The sequence below is a fragment of the Squalius cephalus genome (genome assembly GCF_949319135.1).
Source record: "Squalius cephalus genome assembly, chromosome: 15".
NCBI classification, from domain to species: Eukaryota; Metazoa; Chordata; class Actinopteri; order Cypriniformes; family Leuciscidae; genus Squalius; species Squalius cephalus.
In genome coordinates, this window is record NC_137136.1 from 1,328,530 (window position 1) to 1,355,990 (window position 27,461).

The following is a 27,461-nucleotide window of genomic DNA, read 5'->3' on the forward strand; positions in this document are numbered from 1 at the left end:
TAGATAGATAGATAGATAGATAGATAGATAGATAGATAGATAGATAGATATACAAATGATAGATAGATAGATAGATAGATAGATAGATAGATAGATAGATAGATAGATAGAGATAGACAAACAGACAGACAGATAGATAGATAGATAGATAGATAGATAGACAGACAGACAGACAGACAGACAGACAGACAGACAGACAGACAGACAGACAGACAGACAGACAGACAGACAGACAGACAGATAGATAGATAGATAGATAGATAGATAGATAGATAGATAGATAGATAGATAGATAGATAGATAGATAGATAGATAGATAGATAGATAGATAGATAATCCAGCCCAAAACAGCAACATTGACTAAATGAATGCATGAGTGTGTGTGTGCGTGTGTGTGTGTGAGAGAGTGTTCAGGAAACCTGTTTGAAAACAAGTCATTATATGAGCAATTCTCTTCGCTGCTGAAGTGACACACTCCACTCCTCGAGGATTATATGGGAGAATAACAGGTTGATATTAGCATCAGGATCACCAGACCTCAGACCTGCAGTGTGTTAACAAGCAGAGAAACCATTAGACATGGATTTGGATCAATCATTTCTGTCATAAGAGCCGTGACAGCCAGCCGAGGGTCGTCTCAGAAACCCGACAATCCTGTTTAAGACGCTTCATTACATCAGAAAACAAACCATCAGTGGCGCTGTGCGCTGGAATCGAAAGCCAGTATTGATTTGTGGCACAGTTAGTCTGTGGATGAGGCAACAGGGATCTCGACGTGAGTCCGGTTGATCAAAGCAGAGGAGATGGCCCTTTGAAGCCCAGCAAAAGGGCAAACCGACTGTTTCTGTTACTTTACAATGTTTTCATCTATAGTTTAGTCCTCAGAAACTATAGTAGCTTCTCCAAAACAAACACTGAGATCTTGAACTCGAGATTTACAAGAAATGAATGCAACACGTAACACACAGGGATCATTTTTAGATCACATGACCAGTCAAATACCATTTAATTTATATTGGGAACCTGCCTAATATTGGACAATTTTGCTCACAGAATAAATCTGTGCATATAAATATCATCATCTGCATATTTTTGCTCAGCTCCATATTCTCATTATATCAGACTATATGAAGCATAAAAGCATCATGTATCAAATGATACTTAAAGTCCCCCTGTGGTGAATATCAAGCTTTTAATGTAGTTTATGCGTCTATGTGGTGTTTTTAATCTGCTTTAAGACAAACCATGTGTAAATTCATATGTTGACAGCATTGCTGAGTATTTTCTCCTTAAAACTGCAGTGAACCAAAGACAGTCTCAAAAACACACTTTGAAATCGCTGGTGTTTCTGACGTCACAAACTACCTTGTAACCAATCAGATCAACGTGTGATCGTCAACCAGTGGATCTCTGCGCTGAGGGAGGGAGTGGAGGCGGGGCTCATTTGCATATTCATAGAACCACGCATACTAAATGAGGCAAGGGTGTCGAGTTACATTCAAGATATTTTAGGGCATGAAGATATGCAGGCCCGGCTCCAGATATGAGATGAAAGGTGGGCCAAGTCATGTTCCAGGTGGGCCGGGTGTATATATATATATATATATATATATATATATATATATATATAATTTTTTTTTTTTTTTGTATATATTTTGCTACTATTTAGTAACTCTATATATATAGAGATAAAAAAAATTGACAGGTTTATTTTTACATTCTCTCTTTTTGCGTTTGTATTATTTTTTACCCCTTAACAGATCCTGTATCAATTAAGTAACTTCAGATTTGATAAAAAGGGACAGGTCTTTTAAAATAACTATTTACATCACTATACCATTTACAACATCAGCTTTTTGCTCATTTTAGAAAACTGTTATCTGAAATGCTGTTTTTCTTGAGAATTATTCTCACGTCTGTTAATGTAGTAGCCTATAACATTACAGATTTTTGGCCACTGTTATTTTTTGCATTTTTTTTTTTTTGTTGTTGTTTTTTTTTTTTTTTTTTTTTACACAACAGATCTTGTATCAGTTTAGTAACTTTAGATTTGAAGAAAATTGAGCAGGTCTTGAAAAAGATCTACTTACATCACTAGGCCTATAATTTACAACATTAGCTTTATATTCATTAGAGAATTCGGTTACAAACTCACGCATGTCCATTTCATGTGTTATTGCTTTTTCATGAGCTAAAAACACAAGGTTTCCCCTTCGGAACAAGACATCTGTGCATGTTGTGTTTTATTAGGCTACAGAGTGTGTTAACTCTCGATTACAAATCATCATGAAGATTCAAATTTCGCAGGGAGTTTGATTGACAGGCGATCTGACCAATCATAATCCGCCATCTGCGTCCGACAAAGCAGTCAGGTGAATTAGTTGGAACTTGAATAATGGAGTGTACTGACGTCTTTCCACGGTTAAAACAACATTCCTTCTTATGTTCATTTACTGTATGTTTATTTGATGCTATAAATTAACTAGAAGGAAGTGATGATCGGTTCACCAGCAGCTTTAACTGAGGCTCTACAGCGATCTATCAGACACATTAAAGAGCCACAAAACGGTATTTATTTATTAAATTGCGTTAAAAAATGACCAAATTCGAAAGTTGAGACTTTGTTTCATATTAAAAGTAACCTGATCTTTCCTGTCTGTCAGCGCGTCGTCAGTGTCCTCTCTGCTCCGCGATGTATGTTTCACTGCATAGAACATGGTGTGTGGCGTGAGAGCAGCGACTGAATATTGAAGATTGAACAATTTTGTGATTAGCTGTTATTATGTGGTGTGGGGCCAAGGTGGGCCAAGCTTCTGATTGGGTGGGCCAGGCCCACCCTGGCCCCCCCGTGGAGCCGGGCCTGAAGATATGTCATTTTTGTGATCAAAGATGAGTTTTAAGAGATAAAATTACTGACTACAGGGGGACTTTAACAAAAAACACATTTGCAAAATTTTTTGGGGGGATTTTCCTTTATATTCTAAAAAATCAATAAATGCTCCATTCTGACTTATTTCATCCATCAGGCTTTATAAGGTTAAGTATGCATGTCAAGTTTTAAATTATAAAAAATATTACAACAATAACATAAAACATGTTCAAGGCTGTGTCTGGAAACTGAAAAATGCTGCCTTTTCAATGCACGTACAAATACCATCAAAATGAAGAGCTTGAAAAAAGTAAATCAATTTCTAAATGCTAATTTATTTTCCAACTCATGACTCCATTTCTACTGGGAAATAAGCGCTGTAGACATTAAATATGTGCTTGGGGTTTTTGTCAAGCTCACTTGAATTTGTTCTGGATCATTAGATGTGACATTAAGGTGATGTTTGTTTTAGGATGTGAGTTCACACAAACACTGCTTGTTAAATAAGTTGCATTTTCTTTTCTGACACAGTCAAAAATGCATTTGGATGATATGTGATGCATTATGATACATTAGCGATAACCATACGTTACAAGTGATGAACTTCACCGGCTTTCTTAAAGATCCTAATGTTGTTTTGGAGTCTCCAACAATAGGTTTACATGCATCCAAGTTCAAAAAACACATTAATTGTCTCTAATTTACAGTGCACATCTCCTCATTTCTCAAAGAGTCTGAAACGGTTAGTTTGAAGATTCAGTCTCTCTAAACTCCGCCTCTCTGAGAGTTGCTCTGCTCTGATTGGTCAGACAGCTCAGTCTGTTGTGATTGGTCGAACGCTTACAGTGCATATTGGAAACTAAATGTCCATTAACATCTGAATTTTCCTCAGTGTTTGATACACAGTGATATAAAGTGTCAGTTTTACAGTATCAATCTCAAAGTGGATTTGCTTTATCAGCAGAAAACAGCGTCTTCTCAACACGACCCAAACTCTTCCAGTCTCAGATACACTACAGTGTTTGAGGGCGTGGCTAAGAGACGCTGTTCAGCCAATCAAGACCAGAGGCTGGCATTATGCAAATCAGTTACATTGTAACAGGAAGTGAGACTGGAATTACTGACTCGTTTCAGCAGTTCAGAATCGATTATTTCTTTTAGGAGATAATAACTTTATTTGTCATTTACTTTGATCTTTAAAACTTAGCAGACCTTTTACATTCACAAACAAAAAGCATAATGGGGCACTTTAACATCTGTTGTTGTTGTTGTTATGCAGAAGACATTAATACACGGTTGAAGTTCCATTTTTAGGTGAACTGTCCCTTTAAGGATTATAATTTGCCGGTTTATGCTTCATGTCTAACTGACAAAGATTTCCCAAATCTGAAACACTTTGAGGAAACATTCAAAAGAGGCAATATATGTGGATTAAGTTCACTTAGAAGTGAAGAAACCACTAAGCCAGTGATCAAAGGTAATCCCTTCTGACAGAAAGCAATCGCTGGACAAGGAACAGATGATGTGATGTGAATCAAAAACGCCTGAATTATCGAAGGGAGCACAAACAATACGAATATTATCATTACACAGCAAACCCGGCGGGACTTTGGAGGAGTGTTAAAGCAACACAACTAATCGAACTTCATCAGTGTCAATTACCAGAAGCCCTTTTCTTTCTCCAAAACTGCCAGTCCAGATCGGGTTAATAAACCAGTGAATAATAATTACGGTCGCCCAGGTCTGCCATCTGTTATTCAATTTGTGAGACGGGTGGAGAACGCCTGCTTTCCAAGACCAGGGATTCCTGGATTGCACTGGATTGCACTGGGTTTCACTGGGTTTCACTGGGTTTGTGAAATGGACTAAAGTGTGTTTGTCAGTCAAGCCGATCTCAGCGAGAGCCTGTGCAACCGAGCGAGACTTTCGAAAGCTTCTTAAAACAAAAGACTGCGGAGTCTTCTGAGAAACGAATGTCAGAAGATAAATGTGAAGATTCGAAGCGCAGGTAGGAGACGGATGGAAAATAAGCGGATAGACAACATCACTACTGTCACTCATGCTTAGGTTTAGGGATTTGTTCAAACATTTGCCCCACATGGTTTAGGTTTCAAACATGAATGATATCCTAAAGTCATGCGGTTTGACATTGCATGAGCTGTTCATACTTTTCTAAGCAATAGCACTTATCATTTTCACCTAGTGGATGATAAAACATTCCTGCAAACTCCAGAGTGGCGAAAAACTTGATTTAAACAACTTTACAGCACAGGTTTATGATTAAATAAAATGTCAACTTAATATATGATTATGTATGTTACACTCTGAAGAATGTTGGGTTGTTTTAACCCAATTTTGGGTCAAATATAGACAAACTCAAACATTGGATTAAAAATGTAATTAAAAAGGTTTTGTTCCATATTCAACCCAAATTTGGGTTAAAACAACTCAAGGCTGAATGAATAAAAACGCAAATTCAACGACAGGACAGGGAATTTTGCCAGAAGACGACGAGTTTGCAGGTTTAACAACAAATTATTTAAATTAATTAACTAAAATAAAATAAAAATATTGCTTAAATGTTCACTTAAGTTACTCACAGTGTATAGTGGATGAACAGACTTCATCAGCACAAGTTTTTGAATAAAATAAAATGTCAACTTTAAAAAAAAAAGGGCAGCTGTGGTCGGCAGAAATTTACCGTAAAAAATACAGTAGCAACATTTTAGGTTTTACAGACTTAACTGAAATTTACAGTAAAAAAACATATTTCATTATCTGACACAATGTTAATTTACTGATCTATTGAAGTATTAATATCTGTTTTGTACCATTGTAATGATACATGTGATGAGAGTCACATGATCAATCAAAGCTCATCACGAGCAGCTTTTCCACAAGAGGACAAATACTAATATATAGAAGCTGTCATTCACACAAACACTGAACACCATCATGGTAACACACATGAAATTTTATAAATGCAGTAAATATTAATTTAACAACATTAAATGTAACATAAAACCCTAATGTACATAACTGATTAGAAAAAACACTAAGAAAAGATATAAAGAAAGTTTGTTTCACTGTAAATGATACAATGACTTGTTTGTTTCACTTCTAAAAACTGTCAATTTAACAGTATTTTACAGTAAAATGTTTACATTAAATGTAAGGTTAGATCTATCACAGTTATTTACTGTATATACAGACCCTTTCCAAAAAATTAGAATATCATGGAAAAGTTTATTCATTTCCATAATTCCATTCAAAACGTTAAACTTCCATAGATTATAGATTCAGGGCCCACAACTTAAACGATTTAAAGTATTTAGTTGTTTATTTGTACATAATTTGGGCTTCCAGCTCATAAAACCCACGAAAACAGGATTTCAGAAAATTAGAATATTACATGAAATCACACAGTAATTACACAGTGATACCATGGTCATTGAACCAGGTTTTGGTTCTTTTGGCAGTGTGGGCCGGTGCAAATCCTGCTGGAAAATGAAGTCAGCATCTCCATAAAGCTTGTGTGCTGAAGGAAGCATGAAGTGCTCTGGACATGTCCTGGTAGACGGCTGCGTTGACTCTGGATTTAATAAAGCACAGTGGACCAAAGTCCTCTTTTCTGATGAGAGCAAAGTTTGCATCTCATTTGGAAACCAAGGTCCCAGAGTCTGGAGGAAGAATGGAGAGGCACACAATCCAAGATGCTTGAAGTCCAGTGTGAAGTTTCCACAGTCTGTGTTGGTTTGGGGAACCATGTCATCGGCTGGTGTTGGTCCACTGTGCTGTCCACTCAACACAGCCGTTTACCAGGACATGTCCAGAGCACTTCATGCTTCCTTCAGCACACAAGCTTTATGGAGATGCTTCCTTCATTTTCCAGCAGGATTTGCACCGGCCCACACTGCCAAAATAACCAAAACCTGGTTCAATGACCATGGTATTACTGTGTAATTACTGTGTGATTTCATGTAATATTCAAATTTTTTGAAATCCTGTTTTCGTGGGTTTTATGAGCTGGAAGCCCAAATTATGTACAAATAAACAACTAAATACTTGAAATCGTTTAAGTTGTGGGCCCTGAATCTATAATCTATGGAAGTTTAACGTTTTGAATGGAATTATGGAAATAAATAAACTTTTCCATGATATTCAAATTTTTTGGAAAGGGTCTGTAGTTCGGAAACTTTCTGTTAGCTAATTAACAGATTTTCACCGTGGCATTTTTTACCGTTAAAATCACGATAATTTGTTATCTATTAAAAACAGCAGACAGGCTGAATAAACGAAAAGGCAAATTCAACGACAGGACAGGGAATTTCGCCAAAAGACGATGAGTTTGCAGGTTTAACAACTAATTATTTAAATAACTTGAATAACGTTCAAATCACAGTGCATAGTGTATGAGCAGACTTCAGACAGCCTAATAATACACTCATTAGCTGAATGAAAGATGATATTTGAAGCGCGTATTAAAAGTCGGCTGGATAGGTACAAGACCAATCTGACGTCTGAGCAACATTTCAAGTCAATTACCTTTGATAAGGACGGAGAGGTTGATGATGGATCACAATGTCAATTAAAGCGTCATCTGCTCGACTGATTAAATTAATTTCCGCACTTTTCCACTCAGGGGTCACGCTGCTTCTTTACACATGATCTTCACAGCGCTTCATCTGGAGAGCGATGCGGAGTAAAGGTTATCAGGATCGAGTAGAAAAGAGCTTCATATACTGGCTCTCTTGCTGAAGGCGACACGCCGTCTTCTGAATCTGAGTTTGTGTTTCTCATATAATCATTGTTGATATCACCAAAACCTTCAGTAAAAACCCTATGTTTTTAGTCCAAGATGACATTATATGCTGATTATATGATATACTTTAGACTGACACATATGCCATTGTGTCCAAACAGATGCAAACAAATAAAGATATATCTAACATTCAACATTTTCTGTATATTTAAAGTGTTGTGCTGCTGTATGTTAGTGTGGAAACCGTGATACATTTGACTTTTCAGGATTCTTTGATGAATAGAAAGTTCAAAAGAACAGCATTTATTTTGAATAGAATATTTTCTAACAATATAAATGTCTTTACTGTCACTTTTGATTCATTTAATGCATCCTTGCTGACCACAAAACTTTTAAATTGTGGTATAAAAAAAATTAATCAGTAGAATAGCTCAATTCTTCTTCAAACTGGGTTCAAAGCTTGTCATTAAATTCCTTCGAAACCAAATGATCTGAACTGTTATTCACATCCATTTATAGAAACAAGGCAGTGTTGATATCACCAAAACATTCAGTAAAAATCCTATGTTTTTAGTCCAAGATGACATTATATGCTGATTATATGATACACTTTAGACTGACACGTATGCCATTGTGTCCAAAAATATGTAAACAAATAAAGATATATTGGTAACACTTTACAATAAGGTTCATTAGTTAACATTAGTTAACTAGTTAACATGAACTAAGAATGAACAATACTTCTACAGCATTAATTAATCTTAGTTAATATTAATTTCAACATTTACTAATACATTATTAAAATCAAAGATTTTATTTGTTAACAATAGTTAATGCACTGTGAACTAACATGAACAATGAACAGCTGGATATTTATTAACTAACATTAACAAAGATTACTAAATACTGTAACAAAAAGTTAATTCATGTTAGTAAATACGTTTACTAATGAACCTTATTGTAAAGTGTTACCGATAAATCTAACCTTCACCATTTTTTTTTGTATATTTAAATTGCTGCTGTATGTTAGTGTGGAAACAGTGATACATTTTACTTTTCAGGATAGTTTGATGGACAAAACAAGTTCAAAACAAAAAGTTCAAAAGAACAGCATTTGAAAAATAATATTTTGTGACATTATTAATGTCTTTACTGTCACTTTTGATTCATTTAATGCATGCTTGCTGACCACAAAACTTTTAAATGGTGGTATAAAAATAAATCAGTAGAATAACTCAATTCTTCTTCAAACTTGAACAAACTCTTCTCATTAAATTCCTTCGAAACCAAATGATCTGAACTGTTATTTCCAGCTCTACACTTTTACTTCTATAGGAATCATAGGAGAAAAGCATGAGACGGATGAGAAAGCTCGTCACAAGCTTCTGTTTTTACAGTAACTACATAACGGACTCCTAAAACACTGCAGCATCTTGAGTCACTATAGTCACTATAAACTACCGTTTGCATCTGAGCATGTAATTAAAGCATCGACGAGCGCTCCGGATCGCGTCCTCCACAGTCCATCACTGGTTAAAGGAGAAATACAGGCTTTTTTCTTTGCTATTCAACGACCGCTCAACAGAAAAGGTCTGATTACGAGGCTTGATGTTGAACAATTTAAAACTATAGTTCAGACAAATTTGAGACCATGAGTGTCAAGCTTCAAAAAGGACAAAAAAGCAACATATCCTATAAAATACTTTTTTTTTCCATGTTTTCTAAGTCATACAATTAAATGCAAAAAAATCAGTGACATTTACATTAAAAAAAGGCAGCTGTGGTTGCCAGGGTTTTACAGTAAAAAATACAGTAGCAATATTTTTGGGAGGTAAATACTAATATACAGTACAGAACACACTGTACACAGGGTCACTAACAAACATGTCACTAAAATAATGCAATGAACACTGATTTACCAACATAACACGTAACATAAAGCCCTAATGTACATAACTGATGAGACAAAACAGAAGGATTCTGGGAACTTCACTTTACATTTTTTCACTGAGAATTAAAAGATGACATTTATTTTAACAGTATTTGCTTTTATTGTAAAGTCCCATTAGTTTCTCACCGTAAATAGAAAGAGAACTTAGCGTTAACCAACTAACAGGTTTTTACTGTAGATTGTTTAGTCCTTTTAAAAAAGCAATACAGGTGAATGTAAAAGGTCTGCAAAGTTTTAAAGATCAAAGTGCACGGCCAATAAACTTATCGTCTCCTAAAAGAAAGAATTGATTCTGAACTGTTGAAACGAGTCGTCAGTAATTCCAGTCTCACTTACTGTTACAATCTTACGTTACAATGTAACAAATTTGCATAATGCCAGCCTGATGTTTTGCGAAACACTTTGATGCACTTCAGAAAGACGAGATTGATACCGTAAAACCAACGCCATTGTTACTGTATCACTGTGTATCAAGTGCTGAGAGTTGGAATTCAGATATGCTAATGTGCGTTTTGTTTTAAACACATGCTGTAAGCGGTCGACCAATCACAACAGAGTGGGCCGTCTGACCAATCAGAGCAGAGCAGCTCTCAGAAAGGCGGGGCTTAGAGAGGCTGGATCTTCAAACTAACTGTTTCAGACCATTTTTATATAAATGAGGTGATGTGCAATGTATGAGAAAACATGGATGCATGTAAATGTACTGTAGGAGACTCAAAAACATTTAAAATATTATAATAGGAGCCATGAGACATAAACAAACCACAATTTGGCATTCAGAGACAATCTTTCTCTTCATTCTCCTTTCTGCAAATATCCAAACTGCTGTTGGTTCGGCGTTAAGCATGTCAAACCATGACGAGAGACATTTTTGAAACTGTGATTGAGATTTGTGAGGCTTATCATGGAGCAGAAGTGGGTTTTGTTTTACTTGTAGGTGTTTCTGGACATTATGAACAAGATCTGCCTAAAGATTATTAAAAAAAAATAAACAGCAAACGGGTTTATAACAACATGAGGGTGAGTAAATATGAAATATTAAATAATGAATGAACTACTCCTAAACCCAAACACTAGAGATCAAGGTCATCCTCCAACCGAGCAAATGAAAGCATGTAGAGACTTAAACTCAAAGTGTTAAAATTACCAGACCGCGACCGATCGAGTGGGACCCAGATCAATAACACCAAATGAGATGAAAAGTTATTTCATTGACCTCCCAATTCAACACACAGCCCAATTTTCTAAGCGCCTCTTATTAAAAATGCATCAAGAGAGCCTTGAAGGCAGCGCTGTTGTTTGGCCAAGGACATTATATGAGAAATAACTTCAAAGCCACGACTGCAACTCCCGCGGCCTTGTGTCCAAACACTGTTGATAGAAGAAAGCCACTAAATATTTGCATTCATGAAAAGAGAGTCACATAATTTACCAATGTGACATTATGATGAATCTTAGAGCTGAACTCATGCATGGCATTTACCTACAACATAAGGAGGACTTTACATGCACAATTGTTGTTTAGCACTCAAACACACACACACACACAAGAAAGCAGAAAATGAACACGAGGAGGGAGGATAATGTCGTGCTGCGGCAGCACAACTTCATTCTGTGATTTCCATTAGATTTCCATTAGACTGAGTCACTAAGCACTAACGCATGTGAGGGAACGCTGCTCGAGTTTAAAGGTGTTTGTTGGAGGTAAAAATCGTTTTAAACAGCAGCGTGAGGGACTTTTACTCATCCAAGTCGACTTCGAGTCACGTCTAATGAGGCTCGTGTTAATTAAAGGAGGATTTCATACTTTGTGCAATCTAAACAAAAAACAGTTCCTTATTTGACACACAACACTCCATCTCCAGTACATCTCTGATTATTTATTCTTCTCAAGTCTCTACTTTTACCCTTAGAGTCGCTATATGTGACAGACGCTCTCTGTGAGGTTTAGTTTAGCCAGTTATAAATCTGATGCATGAACAGCATCACTCACGCCTGCTGTCCTGTTCTACAAGACCCTTGCAACCTGTGCTTTTCATTAAAGCAAAGCCCTGCAGAAATCCTGAACCGTGCACTTCATTAAAAAGATTAATAAGACCAGTTATTTTATACAGTAGGAGAAGAGAAATGGTATCAGAGAAAATGAGTTGTCAGAGTAACTGGGGAAATAAAAATAAACGCCTGTCAAATGGAGCATTTGAAGGTGCAACAAAACAAAACAATGAAAGAAACATGAAATCATAAAGCAAAAATCTGATAAATCCATTCACCATATCTAGATTGCATATTTACCCAACTCTCCCTAAAATGCTCCATGTTACTGCAACAAATATGATATATATATTTGATGAGACAATGTTACAAGTATTAAAAGGTTGGCATCCTGGTATATATTTTACAGATCCTTATGTCATTCAGTTTTAAGATATATTAGAGCTATTAGAATGTGCTACTGTAAAATTTACTGATAATAATAATAATAAATATGGAAGGCCATATGCAACATAAAATGCCCTGATAACAAATTTAGGAAGAAAAAATTAAGTTTTAAAATAAATTCAAAAAAAAAAAAAAAAAATGTGATGATTCATATTGGGAATTGCGGGAATGCCCCTTTAAACATGAATTGAGGCAATTTTTACTGTAAATCTATACATTCGCATTGTTGAATACAATAAACATTTTCCTTAGGAAAAACTTACAATACTTTTAAAATGCCATGTTTTTATCTTTAATTTAATGTATGTTACGTTCACACAAGAAATATATTAGTCACTTCAAAATGCTAAAAATGCTACATAATGCATTAATATCTAGCGAGAGAGAGAGAGAGAGAGAGAGAGAGAGAGAGAGAGAGAGAGAGAGAGAGAGAGAGAGAGAGAGAGAATTTATTAATTTAGATAGATAGATAGATAGATAGATAGATAGATAGATAGATAGATAGATAGATAGATAGATAGATAGATAGATAGATAGATAGATAGACTTTTGTTCACTTCCATACATTATCTCTAGATTTTGATGAGAACTGAGAATGAAATGAGAACACAGCTGAGAACCGGGACAAAACGAGGACAAATGAGCAAAAAAGCGCTTTATCCCTTTCTATGTCCTGTGGAAACGCAATCGACTAGAGAACGCATATAAAGACTCTGTCAGTTCCGAAGGCTTGTGAATGCAGGTGTGCTCGGCATTGCACACATATATAACTGAGGCTCTGTAAACTCTGTTTTTGCGTTTTTCCATCTGATCCAGAGACACCTGCAGCCCCTGAAACAGCAGCACTTACCCTGAACACACGACAGTATACAGCACAGCACTATATTCCCAATGATAAATCCAGTTTTAATCGGCATCGTGGTAGCGCGAGCGCATCTGATAAATCCTCTATTCGAAAGCACTAAAAATCCTCGGCGTCCATCATTATCATCTGCTCTCATAGTGTCAGGTGTCCGGCAGAAACGGGTATTCCTCGCGCTGGAGAGAGAGAGAGAGAGAAAGACTGATCTGGAGTCAGTCAGCGCTGGATATATGAGGAGACCAACAGCAGCAGAACCTTGACGAGGACTCAACCATCTCGCCAACAGGGGCACAAAGTATTCTCTGTACTCCTCATATGAGTCTCCTCACTTACACAGCAGCGCATGCCGCTTTCAACGCATCTCTAATGAACGCATGCATTCGCATGCACGCTGCATTTCACAAAGAGTTGCCGCACGCGCGCGCGTTACTGTTTTAAATGTTGCAGATGCATCAACCAAAGCGACGTCTGAACGTTTGAAAAAGTGAATGCATGCAATCGGCGACATCGGGGCATCGTCACTGATCACATGCAGGATATATGTTTTAAAATGAAACGGATTGCACGCTTTAAATGTTTCTGTTTTTAAATGTTATTGGTAAAACCATGCCATCGAACGTCACATTCAGTGCAGATTGTAACGTTTTAAATTGCATTTACAAATAGTTGCCAATACTATTAACATTGTTAAAATGAACATGCATCAACTAAAAGCAATATCTTACTCTAATAAAGAGAAAGAGAAATAGCACTGTCACTGTATATTACGTGCCTAAAATTGCAATTTGCAAGTAGTTGTTTTTGCACGCATTATATTTCAAATGTTTGCAAGACAACGCAAAAGCAACACTTTATTTCAGTGTCCTTGTTAAACATGTTACAGTTACTATAGTGATTACTATAAATTGTGCATAATTACATGCAACTAACCCTAAACCACAACATAATCTTAACTCTATAATAAGTTTTTTTTTTTTTTTAAATAATAAGTTCACGTAGTTGATTATTATTACTCAGTACTTAAATATATAATTACAGAGTAAAACGGACAGCTTTGAATAAAGTGTAACCGCAATGCCTAATTCTAATAAATGCACATAGGCCTATGCATGCGTTCAAAAAAAAGTGCTTTGTCATTAAACACGGCATGAAAAGCACAACACACGTTTTATTTTGCATAAAGTTTCATTTTTATGCATTAACGCATGTGCACTGCATCTACTGAAACCGATGCATCAGTTTATGTTTTGCATTATCATAATCAGTCCATTCCAGCACTTCATTAAAAGTGGGAGAGGGTCCAATTTATCTATGTTTAGCCCCCCTAAGGTACGTTTAATCAACGGTGGGATTTTAGAGGGAGTCTTCCGCCATCTGTAGGTTAGGACCACTTCTGTTCCACACACACACACACACACACAGAGAGAGAGAGAGAGAGAGAGAGAGAGAGAGAGAGAGAGAGAGAGGGGGGGGAGAGAGAGAGAGAGAGAGAGAGGGAGAGAGGGAGAGAGGGAGGGAGGGAGGGAGAGAGGGAGGGAGAGAGGGAGAGGGAGAGAGGGAGGGAGAGGGAGAGAGGGAGAGAGGGAGGGAGGGAGGGAGAGAGGGAGGGAGAGAGGGAGAGGGAGAGGGAGAAAGAGAGGGAGAACGAGAGAGAGAGAGAGAGAGAGAGGGAGAGGGAGAGTGAGAAAGAGAGAGAGAACGAGAGGGAGAACGAGAGAGAGAGAGAGAGAGGGAGAGGGAGAGGGAGAGGGAGGGAGGGAGAGAGGGAGAAAAAGATAGAGAGAGGGAGAAAGAGAGAGTGAGAAACTTCTCTCTTGCGCCGCACACACACACTCTCTCTCTCTCTCTCTTTCTCTCACACACAGCCAATTTCTCTCTTACCCTCTCTCTAATAAAGCTAATACTCAACACACACACACACACACACACACACACACACACACACACACACACACACACACACACACAGCCAATTTCTCTCTTACCCTCTCTCTAATAAAGCTAATACTCAACACACACACACACACACACACACACACACACACACAGCCAACTTCTCTCTTACCCTCTCTCTAATAAAGCTAATACTCAACACACACACACACACACACACACACACACACACACACACACACACACACACACACACACACACACACACACACACACACACACACACAGCCAACTTCTCTCTTACCCTCTCTCTAATAAAGCTAATACTCAACACACACACACACACACACACACACACACACACACAGCGCCAACTTCTCTCTCAGCCTCTAATACTCACACATATGCACATATGCATGCACACATTCAGATAAGGATGGCTGAGAGCTTGAGTTTCGATTATGATAATCAGAAAGATAGAGACTCGTTGAAGATGTTTTCTATAGCAGGGCTTTAAGGCATCAAGAGTGTGAACACACACACACACACAGAGGTCAGTCAAGAGCTGTCCATGGTGCTGAATTAATTACTGCACACTATAGATTCCAGAACATCCTATTAAAGGAACAGTTCACACAAAACATAATTTACTTGACATCAACGACACTAAACGATCACAATGAGACGCTGTTTGATATTCAACCACAACTAATGTTCCACACAACAAACATTTATGCTCACAAAGGGCTTTAAAAAGGACAACAACAAAAAAAACTTATTTGAAGTCTTCTAAAGATCCACGATATGTGTGAGAATATTCACTGTAAATGATTCATCTTCTCCTCAGTAAATTCTTTGTGCTGAGCATATTAAAACCTTTGGCTTGACCTGACATCAAAACTATAAAAGGTTTTCAATTTATTTGATTTAAGCAAAAACACTTATGAGGGGAATTAACTCATTCAGTCATCGACATAATCAGCGATGAGACATGACAAAATATAAAACTACTAACTAAAAGGGAGTTCGCTCTTCTGCAAATTAGTAGTTATGCAACGACAACCAATGGGAGTTGCAGTAAAGGTAGAATATAAACTTTGTATAAAAGTTGTATAAAAATGCAATTTTAAAATGCATTTGTGAAACTTCCCAATTTCCATCACCAAATCACACTGACTTTTGGCTTTTTTGTAAGACTTTACCATTGCTTATCAACCTCAGAGCTTGAAAGTGTATATGTTATCTTGAAAAACAGGATTTTTAAAGAAAACATGCTTTATCATCAAAGTCTTGATGCTGTTTCAGGCTCTACTAGAACAGGTTTTCCTGCTTGAATGTTGATTATCTTCCTCATATTCTCCATTGTTGCGGCTCCTCTCTTCCCAGTCTGTCAGAAACGCTCTGTTTACTTCCTGTCTCTATGAAGCCCCTCCTTCTGAAAAGCACACTGTGCTCTGATTGGTCGGCTGGAGCAGTGTGTTGTGATTGGTCGATCGCTTCGAGTGTGTTTGGGGAATGTCCCGCCCCTTACCATAACCTCCAGTTTAACTCAACCAGGCCCCGCCCCTTTATTCTGCGCATTAATTATTATAATGAGGAATATTGTGACGTGTTCGTTCCAGGAAGAAACTCAAGACTAAAATGGAGGCGTTTCAGGAGTTCAGAAACACTGACTCTGATATAGAGAGACTTTGCAGAGCTTTTTAATGCTCAAACATCAGCATTACACACTAAAGAGAGATGAACGTGGGAACAAGCAGAATAGATGCTCTTTAAGTAGTTATGTATTTATATTAGTTTTTAATGCACTTTCTAGGTGTTATTCAGAATGATTCATCAGTTCACAATAATTCCAAAGAAAATATTATTTTATAAAGTACAACATTTTTTTCTTTGGAATAATGTAAACTGCATAACTGCAGAAAGAACTCTGAACATGGACATTTGGACGAAAGCACAATTGGACGCTTTGATTCCAGACTCGACGGTTGTGCTCGATTGAGCCCTGGACATGCTATTAGAGAAAAGCTTATAAAAAGCACATGCAACATGTTGTGCAGGCGTATCCAGAGCTGTCATTCTGCTTTATTGATACACATGCCATGAGAACACTAGACGCTTTCAACTCTCGAGCTGCCAATAGATGAAAAACATCTTTTGAGTTACAGTCACTTTAAATCAGCTGAGAAAACCAAGACAAGCATCTCTATAGACTCTGATACAGTGAACGCCGTGCACATCTCACACTCCAGCCGAGGATTAGCCCACACACTGCAACAGCACCACTGCAATAACATCATCTGTGTGATACATGCTCATGACTGCAAAGCACGCTGCTTTTCTGTGATTTATTTCTAGAGCAACCCCATCTGTCCATTGATTTGGAGGCCAGCAAAGCTGCTACTCACTGAAATCTGGCTCGCTGTCAAAATATTTGTCTCATATCAATACGACTGAAAATAGATGTAAACAAGCAATGTTGGGGGTCACGTGTCACACAATCAGATTTTCTTTTCCATGCATCACTTGTTAAATTTGCATCATTACATGCATTTTCTGATCAATGATTGAAAACGGCTCTCCTTCTTGTGTCGGGATTAATATATTTAAGGTGTGCGCGAGTATATGAGCATGATTCAATACAATTCAATTCACATTTATTTGTATAGCGCTTTTCACAATACACATCGTTTCAAAGCAGCTTTACAGAAAATGCATGAGTCCACATTACAATTTACAGTGATCTGTTATCAGAGGAAACTGTCTAAGTTATGCATTTCAGAAATGTACATATACAAAATCACAGTTAGCTAAAAATGTATTAATTTAAACAATGTAATAATTTAAGGCAGAAACAATGAGTTCATTGAAGTAATGAATTCTAAATGAATTCATTTAGAAAAATGGCATAATCATGACAAAAATGATGGGAATTGAAGTTCTAGACATGCACTGCGGAGCAAACTCTTCTTTCAGCTCACCCTGAGATTTATGTTTTAGAAATGCCAAAATACTGCTGGTAAGCAAAAATAAATCCGGGCGTTTGAACAGAATAGGGTTATACTTGTTATTTGTGACAAAACGGCCGAGTTTGGGGTTAGCATGGATTTGCTCTGCCCTGGAGCTCGAGGAACGGACACTGTGAACTTTACCAATGCAATTTTCATGGAACGGCCGATATACGATTGCATGCAAACATGTCTGTGGGCAACAGTAAAGAAACAGCACTTCTGATGTGCAAAACACCTCGAATCTGGAGCAGAGAGATCTCAGTCAGACAGAAGGAACTGAGCTGTCAACAACATGGAAAGAATTTCAGAAATTATAATATATTGTATTATTATTTAATATAACATTAGTAATATGTAACAGACAGGGAAAAGTATAAATCTAGTGAATGCTGTTAAAAAGGCATTAAATAGAAAAATATAATATAATATAATATAATATAATATAATATAATATAATATAATATAATATAATATAATATAATATAACATATGGACAGGGAAAATATAAATCCACAGCATGAGTCATACAAAAAGGGGTACTAATAAAATTTCAGTATGGTAAAAAAAAAAAATAATAATAAAAAATAAAAAATAAATAAAAAATAAATAAATAATAATAATAATAATAATAATAATAATAATAATATATATATATATATATATATATATATACATATATATATATATATATATATATATACATATATATATATATATATATATATATTGTAACGATCACCAGCTGGAGCTGCCCTTGTGAGCCACCAGAGGGCAGTCCACATCAGACTATCATATTCACTCACTAACTACATTTCCCATAACTCACTGCCCGGACTCATCATCACTTATCACTGATCACATTCACCTGTACCTCATTCACTGATTGCATTCACCTGTCTCATCCTGTTAGTCTGTCTATATATACCTTGTTCATTCATTCACTCACCGCGAAGTCTTGTTGTACTGTTAGTCTGCATTTCCGAGCATTTTCCCTGGTTTCATGTTTCTTGGTTTTCTGGATATCTTGCCTTGTTCCCTGGATTACTCTCTTGCCTCTGGTCCCTGCCTGTTTTGTTTGTTTGTTTATTTGTTTGTTTGGACTGCTTACCTGTGTTTCGACCGTTGCCTGTTTTTGGATTACGATTCTGGATAACCCTTAAAATAAAGCTGCATTTGGATCTCTCCCTTCGTGTCTCCGAGCAGTTCGTAACAGAAGACTTCGCCACACTTCAGATCCAGCAGCTATGACCTCCTGTAATACAGCAGTACGGATCTCACCTGATCTTCCCAGTATGAGCCGGGAGTTCGCTGGACAGATCGCGGCCTTAGCCCTGGATAGCCTCGATCTGTTCCAGTACACCTGGGGGTTTTTTCCTCTCGCTGCCTCTTGCTCTCTGGGTGACGAGGCTATTAAGTTATGTTACCGGCTGGGGGCTAAGGAGGTCGACCCGAGGGAGCTCCCCGATCTCTCTGGTCTGGATTGGAGAGAGGCACTCTCCAGATGTCTGGAGAGCTTCCTTCCGTGGCACCCCAGTCCAGCCGAGCCCGCACTTCACGCCAGTCCAGCTAAGCCTGCACTTCACGCCAGCCCAGAGCCCTCTTCACTGCTGGTCCCGTTCAGCACAGAGCCCTCTTCACCGCTGGTCCCGTCCAGCACAGCGCCCTCTTCACCGCTGGTCCCGTCCAGCACAGAGCCCTCTTCACCGCTGCTTCCGTCCAGCACAGAGCCTTCACTGCTGGTCCCGTCCAGCACAGAGCCTTCACTGCTGGTCCCGTCCAGCACAGAGCCCTCTTCACCGCTGGTCCCGTCCAGCACAGAGCCCTCTTCACCGCTGGTCCCGTCCAGCACAGAGCCCTCTTCACCGCTGGTTCCGTCCAGCACAGAGCCTTCACTGCTGGTCCCGTCCAGCACAGAGCCTTCACTGCTGGTCCCGCCCAGCTCAGAGCCCTCTTCGCCGCTGGTCCCGCCCAGCTCAGAGCCCTCTTCGCCGCTGGTCCCGTCCAGCTCAGAGCCCTCTTCGCCGCTGGTTCTGTCCAGCTCAAAGCCTTCTTCATCGCTGGTCCTAACCAGCTCAGAGTCCTCTTCGCCGCTGGTCCTACCCAGCTCAAAGCCCTCGCCGCCGCTGGTCCCGTCAAGCTCAGAGTGCGCTTCTGCTGATCCAGAGACTGTTCACGTCGCTTCTGCTGATCCAGAGACTGTTCACGTTGCTTCTGCTGATCCAGAGACTGTTCACGTCGCTTCTGCTGATCCTGAGACTGTTCATGTCGCTTCTGCTGATGCAGAGACTGTTCACGTCGCTTCTGCTGATCCAGAGACTGTTCACGTCGCTTCTGCTGATCCAGAGACTGTTCACATCACTTCTGCTGATCCAGAGAGTGAGCTTCACGTCACTTCTGCTGATCCAGAGACTGTTCACGTCACTTTTGCCGATCCAGAGACTGAGCTTCACATCACTTTTGCCGATCCAGAGACTGAGCTTTACGTCACTTCTGCTGATCCAGAGACTGTTCACGTCACTTTTGCCGATCCAGAGACTGAGCTTCACGTCACTTCTGCTGATCCAGAGACTGTTCACGTCACTTTTGCCGACCCAGAGACTGAGCTTCACGTCACTTCTGCCGATCCAGAGACTGAGCTTCACGTCACTTCTGCCGATCCAGAGACTGAGCTTCACGTCTCTTCTGCCGATCCAGAGACTGAGCTTCACGTCACTTCTGCCGATCCAGAGACTGAGCTTCACGTCACTTCTGCCGATCCAGAGACTGAGCTTCACGTCACTTCTGCCGATCCAGAGACTGAGCTTCACGTCACTTCTGCCGATCCAGAGACTGAGCTTCACGTCACTTCTGCCGATCCAGAGACTGAGCTTCACGTCACTTCTGCCGATCCAGAGACTGAGCTTCACGTCACTTCTGCCGATCCAGAGACTGAGCTTCACGTCACTTCTGCCGATCCAGAGACTGAGCTTCACGTCACTTCTGCCGATCCAGAGACTGAGCTTCACGTCACTTCTGCCGATCCAGAGACTGAGCTTCACGTCACTTCTGCCGATCCAGAGACTGAGCTTCACGTCTCTTCTGCCGATCCAGAGACTGAGCTTCACGTCACTTCTGCCGATCCAGAGACTGAGCTTCACGTCACTTCTGCCGATCCAGAGACTGAGCTTCACGTCACTTCTGCCGATCCAGAGACTGAGCTTCACGTCACTTCTGCCGATCCAGAGACTGAGCTTCACGTCACTTCTGCCGATCCAGAGACTGAGCTTCACGTCACTTCTGCCGATCCAGAGACTGAGCTTCACGTCACTTCTGCCGATCCAGAGACTGAGCTTCACGTCTCTTCTGCCGATCCAGAGACTGAGCTTCACGTCTCTTCTGCCGATCCAGAGACTGAGCTTCACGTCACTTCTGCCGATCCAGAGACTGAGCTTCACGTCACTTCTGCCGATCCAGAGACTGAGCTTCACGTCACTTCTGCCGATCCAGAGACTGAGCTTCACGTCACTTCTGCCGATCCAGAGACTGAGCTTCACGTCACTTCTGCCGATCCAGAGACTGAGCTTCACGTCTCTTCTGCCGATCCAGAGACTGAGCTTCACGTCACTTCTGCCGATCCAGAGACTGAGCTTCACGTCACTTCTGCCGATCCAGAGACTGAGCTTCACGTCACTTCTGCCGATCCAGAGACTGAGCTTCACGTCTCTTCTGCCGATCCAGAGACTGAGCTTCACGTCACTTCTGCCGATCCAGAGACTGAGCTTCACGTCACTTCTGCCGATCCAGAGACTGAGCTTCACGTCTCTTCTGCCGATCCAGAGACTGAGCTTCACGTCACTTCTGCCGATCCAGAGACTGAGCTTCACGTCACTTCTGCCGATCCAGAGACTGAGCTTCACGTCACTTCTGCCGATCCAGAGACTGAGCTTCACGTCACTTCTGCCGATCCAGAGACTGAGCTTCACGTCTCTTCTGCCGATCCAGAGACTGAGCTTCACGTCTCTTCTGCCGATCCAGAGACTGAGCTTCACGTCACTTCTGCCGATCCAGAGACTGAGCTTCACGTCACTTCTGCCGATCCAGAGACTGAGCTTCACGTCACTTCTGCCGATCCAGAGACTGAGCTTCACGTCACTTCTGCCGATCCAGAGACTGAGCTTCACGTCACTTCTGCCGATCCAGAGACTGAGCTTCACGTCTCTTCTGCCGATCCAGAGACTGAGCTTCACGTCACTTCTGCCGATCCAGAGACTGAGCTTCACGTCACTTCTGCCGATCCAGAGACTGAGCTTCACGTCACTTCTGCCGATCCAGAGACTGAGCTTCACGTCACTTCTGCCGATCCAGAGACTGAGCTTCACGTCTCTTCTGCCGATCCAGAGACTGAGCTTCACGTCTCTTCTGCCGATCCAGAGACTGAGCTTCACGTCACTTCTGCCGATCCAGAGACTGAGCTTCACGTCACTTCTGCCGATCCAGAGACTGAGCTTCACGTCACCTCTGCCGACCCAGAGACTGAGCTTCACGTCACGTCCGCCCGTCAAGTGTCTCGTCCCGCCGAGACTGAATCTGTTCCTGAGCCTGAAACTGATCCGGATACTGAGCTTGAATCTGTTCCTCTTCCTCTTTCTGCGCCTGTGTCTCCAGACACGATGACCTCCGCCACCGAACCAGTATCTCAGGACAAGATGGCCGACTCCACGCCTGTGTCTTCGGACAAGATGGCCGACTCCACGCCTGTGTCTTCGGACAAGATGGCCGACTCCACGCCTGTGTCTTCGGACAAGATGGCCGACTTCACGCCTGTGTCCTCGGACAAGATGGCCGACTCCACGCCTGTGTCTTCGGACAAGATGGCCGACTCCACGCCTGTGTCTTCGGACAAGATGGCCGACTCCACGCCTGTGTCTTCGGACAAGATGGCCGACTCCACGCCTGTGTCTTCGGACAAGATGGCCGACTCCACGCCTGTGTCTTCGGACAAGATGGCCGACTCCACGCCTGTGTCTTCGGACAAGATGGCCACCGCCGAGCCAGTGTTTCAGGACAAGATGGTCTCCGCTGAGCCGGTGTCTGTTCCTGAGCCGGTGTCTGTTCCTGTACCTGAGCCGGTGTCTGTTCCTGTCCTTGAGCCGGTGTTTGTTCCTGTGTCTGTTCCTGTACCTGAGCCGGTGTCTGTTCCTGTCCTTGAGCCGGTGTCTGTTCCTGCCCCTGTGTCTGTTCCTGTTCCTGAGCCGGTGTCTGTTCCTGTGCCCTGGCCGCCTGCACAGCCTGCTCCGCCCTGGCCGCCTGCACAGCCTGATCCGCCCTGGCCGCCTGCACAGCCTGCTCCGCCTGCACAGCCTGCTCCGCCCTGGCCGCCTGCACAGCCTGCTCCGCCCTGGACGCCTGCACAGCCTGCTCCGCCCTGGACGCCTGCACAGCCTGCTCCGCCCTGGTCGCCTGCACAGCCTGCTCCGCCCTGGCCTTCCGCCCTGCCGGAGTCTTCAGGTCCCCTTCCGCTGCACGGGCCTGGCCCTCCGTCCCGCCCCCGGGTCCGCCTCCGCTCCACCTCCCTCCTGGACACTTTTAGGAGCGTCTGGAATCCGCTCCTTAAAGGGGGGGCTATGTAACGATCACCAGCTGGAGCTGCCCTTGTGAGCCACCAGAGGGCAGTCCACATCAGACTATCATATTCACTCACTAACTACATTTCCCATAACTCACTGCCCGGACTCATCATCACTTATCACTGATCACATTCACCTGTACCTCATTCACTGATTGCATTCACCTGTCTCATCCTGTTAGTCTGTCTATATATACCTTGTTCATTCATTCACTCACCGCGAAGTCTTGTTGTACTGTTAGTCTGCATTTCCGAGCATTTTCCCTGGTTTCATGTTTCTTGGTTTTCTGGATATCTTGCCTTGTTCCCTGGATTACTCTCTTGCCTCTGGTCCCTGCCTGTTTTGTTTGTTTGTTTATTTGTTTGTTTGGACTGCTTACCTGTGTTTCGACCGTTGCCTGTTTTTGGATTACGATTCTGGATAACCCTTAAAATAAAGCTGCATTTGGATCTCTCCCTTCGTGTCTCCGAGCAGTTCGTAACATATATACTGTATATATAAAGAAATAAAAATGCGTATTTTGCTAATGCATTTTCATGGTACGGCCTACATACTGTACGGTTGCATGCAAGCATGTCTGCAAACACTAGTCCACAGCAAAAAAACAGCACTTCTGATGAGACTAATAACTGCAAGCCAAGCAAATCACCTCGATTCTGGAGCAGAGAGAGAGAGAAGTGAGAAAATGTAGCGCAAAAGTAAATGTGCATGTTATTTTCTACAAGAGGATTTTATAATGAGTATCGCAATATTGTCACCCATTACATTCCCCAAATGAATGAGCAAAAAAATACAAATAAAAAATAAGTGTGTCAAGACCCTGCATTAAAACACATGCCCACACAGAAGTCATGCAAGTGTTTGCATCATTCACTCTGCATCCTGAACACTGAGTTCAACACAAGCCCTGTGGGCTACAGAACACTGGCAAAGAGTTTCTGTCATCTTTAATACAGCTTTGAACATGACGGAGGTAGGATGTGCGCTACTTGGACATTTCAGGCTTTGATTTGGGCTTCATTAACATAGATTGAGAGGGAGAGAGAGAGAGAGAGAGAGAGCGGGAGGGAAAGAGAGAGAGAGAGAGAGAGGGAGCGGGAGGGAGAGAGAGAGAGAAGAGAGAGAGAGAGAGAGAGAGAGAAAGAGAGAGAGAGAGAGAGAGAGAGAGAGAGAGAGAGAGAGAGAGAGAGAGGGAGGGAGAGAGAGAGGGAGATAGAGAGAGAGAGAGAGAGAGAGAGAGAGAGAGAGAGAGAGAGAGAGAGAGAGAGAGAGAGAGAGAGATGGGCTGGAGTTTCTGCACTGGTAACAATGGTCTCCATCTGAAGGTCTGGTTGAGAGATGAGAAGCTCATTAGTGATGCACTTTGCGAGTTCTCGTTCGTTCTTCTGGACAATTTAATAACCAGCCACTCTCACCTCGTCTGATCCGCAACGCTTTCTGAATCCCAGGCAAGTCCCTCTCACAGTCCTTCAGATTCATTCTGTTAACCGTTGAGGTGCTCCGTCCATTTCTACCATCTGGAAACATGGATCTCACAGTTCTATTCAATTCAAGGTTACACTTTATTTTCGTGTCATTGTTTCAGTGTAATTATATATTTAAGTACTGAGTAATATTAAGCAACTACATGTACTTACTATAGGGTTAGGGTAGAATTAGGACTTAGATTTGGTTGAGGGTTAGTTGTAATTATGCATAATTTACTGTTATTACTATGGTAAGTACATGTAACATATGCAACAAGGACACTGTAAAATAAAGTGTTACCAAATTCAATTCAAAACACTTATTTTGTCCCCGAGGGGCACTTAACAAGGCCACGTCGAGTCACGTAAACAGTATACATAAAAGCATCATACATTAAATAAATAACACCATATGAACGGAATACATATTATTCTGCTACTAGCGGATACCTCGAAAACAAGTCCATGCCATGTGTAAGAATGAATAAATGCGTGTCAGCCGCCGAAGGTCATTGAGCATCTCTCAATGTGTTTCTTCTTGACAGAGAAATGTTGATCTGCACTTTATCTGGGATTGCTGGAGAAAACATTAAACATTGAGTTTTCAACGAGTGTTTTTCTGAAATGTTTGTTATTTGAGGATTTCAACCATTTTTAAAGTGTGTAATTTGTTCTTTGGTGTTGTTTTTAGCGTAGGAGGTCCATCATACCTGGAGGACGCATCCGTTTATCTTTGTGGTTCTGGGAGAACGATGAGGTTTCACTCAGTTCTGGGAGAACGATGAGGTTTGACTTCAGCCTCAGTTCTGGGAGAACGATGAGGTTTGACTTCAGTCTCAGTTGTGGGAGAACGATGAGGTTTGACTTCAGCCTCAGTTCTGGGAGAACGATGAGGTTTGACTTCAGTCTCAGTTCTGGGAGAACGATGAGGTTTGACTTCAGTCTCAGTTCTGGGAGAACGATGAGGTTTGACTTCAGCCTCAGTTCTGGGAGAAAGATGAGGTTTGACTTCAGTCTCAGTTCTGGGAGAACGATGAGGTTTGACTTCAGCCTCAGTTCTGGGAGAACGATGAGGTTTGACTTCAGTCTCAGTTCTGGGAGAACGATGAGGTTTGACTTCAGCCTCAGTTCTGGGAGAACGATGAGGTTTGACTTCAGTCTCAGTTCTGGGAGAACGATGAGGTTTGACTTCAGTCTCAGTTCTGGGAGAACGATGAGGTTTGACTTTAGCCTCAGTTCTGGGAGAACGATGAGGTTTGACTTCAGCCTCAGTTCTGGGAGAACGATGAGGTTTGACTTCAGCCTCAGTTCTGGGAGAACGATGAGGTTTGACTTCAGTCTCAGTTCTGGGAGAACGATGAGGTTTGACTTTAGCCTCAGTTCTGGGAGAACGATGAGGTTTGACTTCAGCCTCAGTTCTGGGAGAACGATGAGGTTTGACTTCAGCCTCAGTTCTGGGAGAACGATGAGGTTTGACTTCAGTCTCAGTTCTGGGAGAACGATGAGGTTTGACTTCAGTCTCAGTTCTGGGAGAACGATGAGGTTTGACTTTAGCCTCAGTTCTGGGAGAACGATGAGGTTTGACTTCAGCCTCAGTTCTGGGAGAACGATGAGGTTTGACTTCAGCCTCAGTTCTGGGAGAACGATGAGGTTTGACTTCAGTCTCAGTTCTGGGAGAACGATGAGGTTTGACTTCAGCCTCAGTTCTGGGAGAAAGATGAGGTTTGACTTCAGTCTCAGTTCTGGGAGAACGATGAGGTTTGACTTCAGCCTCAGTTCTGGGAGAACGATGAGGTTTGACTTCAGTCTCAGTTGTGGGAGAACGATGAGGTTTGACTTCAGCCTCAGTTCTGGGAGAACGATGAGGTTTGACTTCAGTCTCAGTTCTGGGAGAACGATGAGGTTTGACTTCAGCCTCAGTTCTGGGAGAACGATGAGGTTCGACTTCAGTCTCAGTTCTGGGAGAACGATGAGGTTTGACTTCAGTCTCAGTTCTGGGAGAGAGTCTCAGTTCTGGGAGAACGATGAGGTTTGACTTCAGCCTCAGTTCTGGGAGAACGATGAGGTTTGACTTCAGTCTCAGTTCTGGGAGAACGATGAGGTTTGACATCAGTCTCAGTTCTGGGAGAACGATGAGGTTTGACTCAGTTCTGGGAGAACGATGAGGTTTGACTTCAGCCTCAGTTCTGGGAGAACGATGAGGTTTGACTTCAGTCTCAGTTCTGGGAGAACGATGAGGTTTGACTTCAGTCTCAGTTCTGGGAGAACGATGAGGTTTGACTTCAGACTCAGTTCTGGGAGAACGATGAGGTTTGACATCAGTCTCAGTTCTGGGAGAACGATGAGGTTTGACTCAGTTCTGGGAGAACGATGAGGTTTGACTTCAGCCTCAGTTCTGGGAGAACGATGAGGTTTGACTTCAGTCTCAGTTCTGGGAGAACGATGAGGTTTGACTTCAGTCTCAGTTCTGGGAGAACGATGAGGTTTGACTTCAGCCTCAGTTCTGGGAGAACGATGAGGTTTGACTTCAGCCTCAGTTCTAGGAGAACGATGAGGTTTGACTTCAGTCTCAGTTCTGGGAGAACGATGAGGTTTGACTTCA

General features: G+C 41.3%; 1 protein-coding gene and 1 long non-coding RNA gene across 3 annotated transcripts in view; one reads left to right on the top strand and one right to left on the bottom strand.

The window, feature by feature from the left end:
• csmd3a (CUB and Sushi multiple domains 3a) overlaps nt 1-13,237 on the bottom strand; it is a 331,891-nt gene extending 318,654 nt beyond the window's left edge. For both annotated transcript variants that reach the window (XM_079894353.1, XM_079894352.1), the window contains exon 1: nt 12,872-13,237. In XM_079894353.1, coding sequence (XP_079750479.1) covers nt 12,872-13,022 — 151 coding nt within the window. In that variant the 5' untranslated portion in view covers nt 13,023-13,237. The remainder of the gene's footprint in view (nt 1-12,871) is intronic.
• The window catches only part of LOC307172237, a 185,452-nt gene that overhangs the window by 101,450 nt on the left and 56,541 nt on the right, over nt 1-27,461 (top strand). The window lies entirely within an intron of this gene.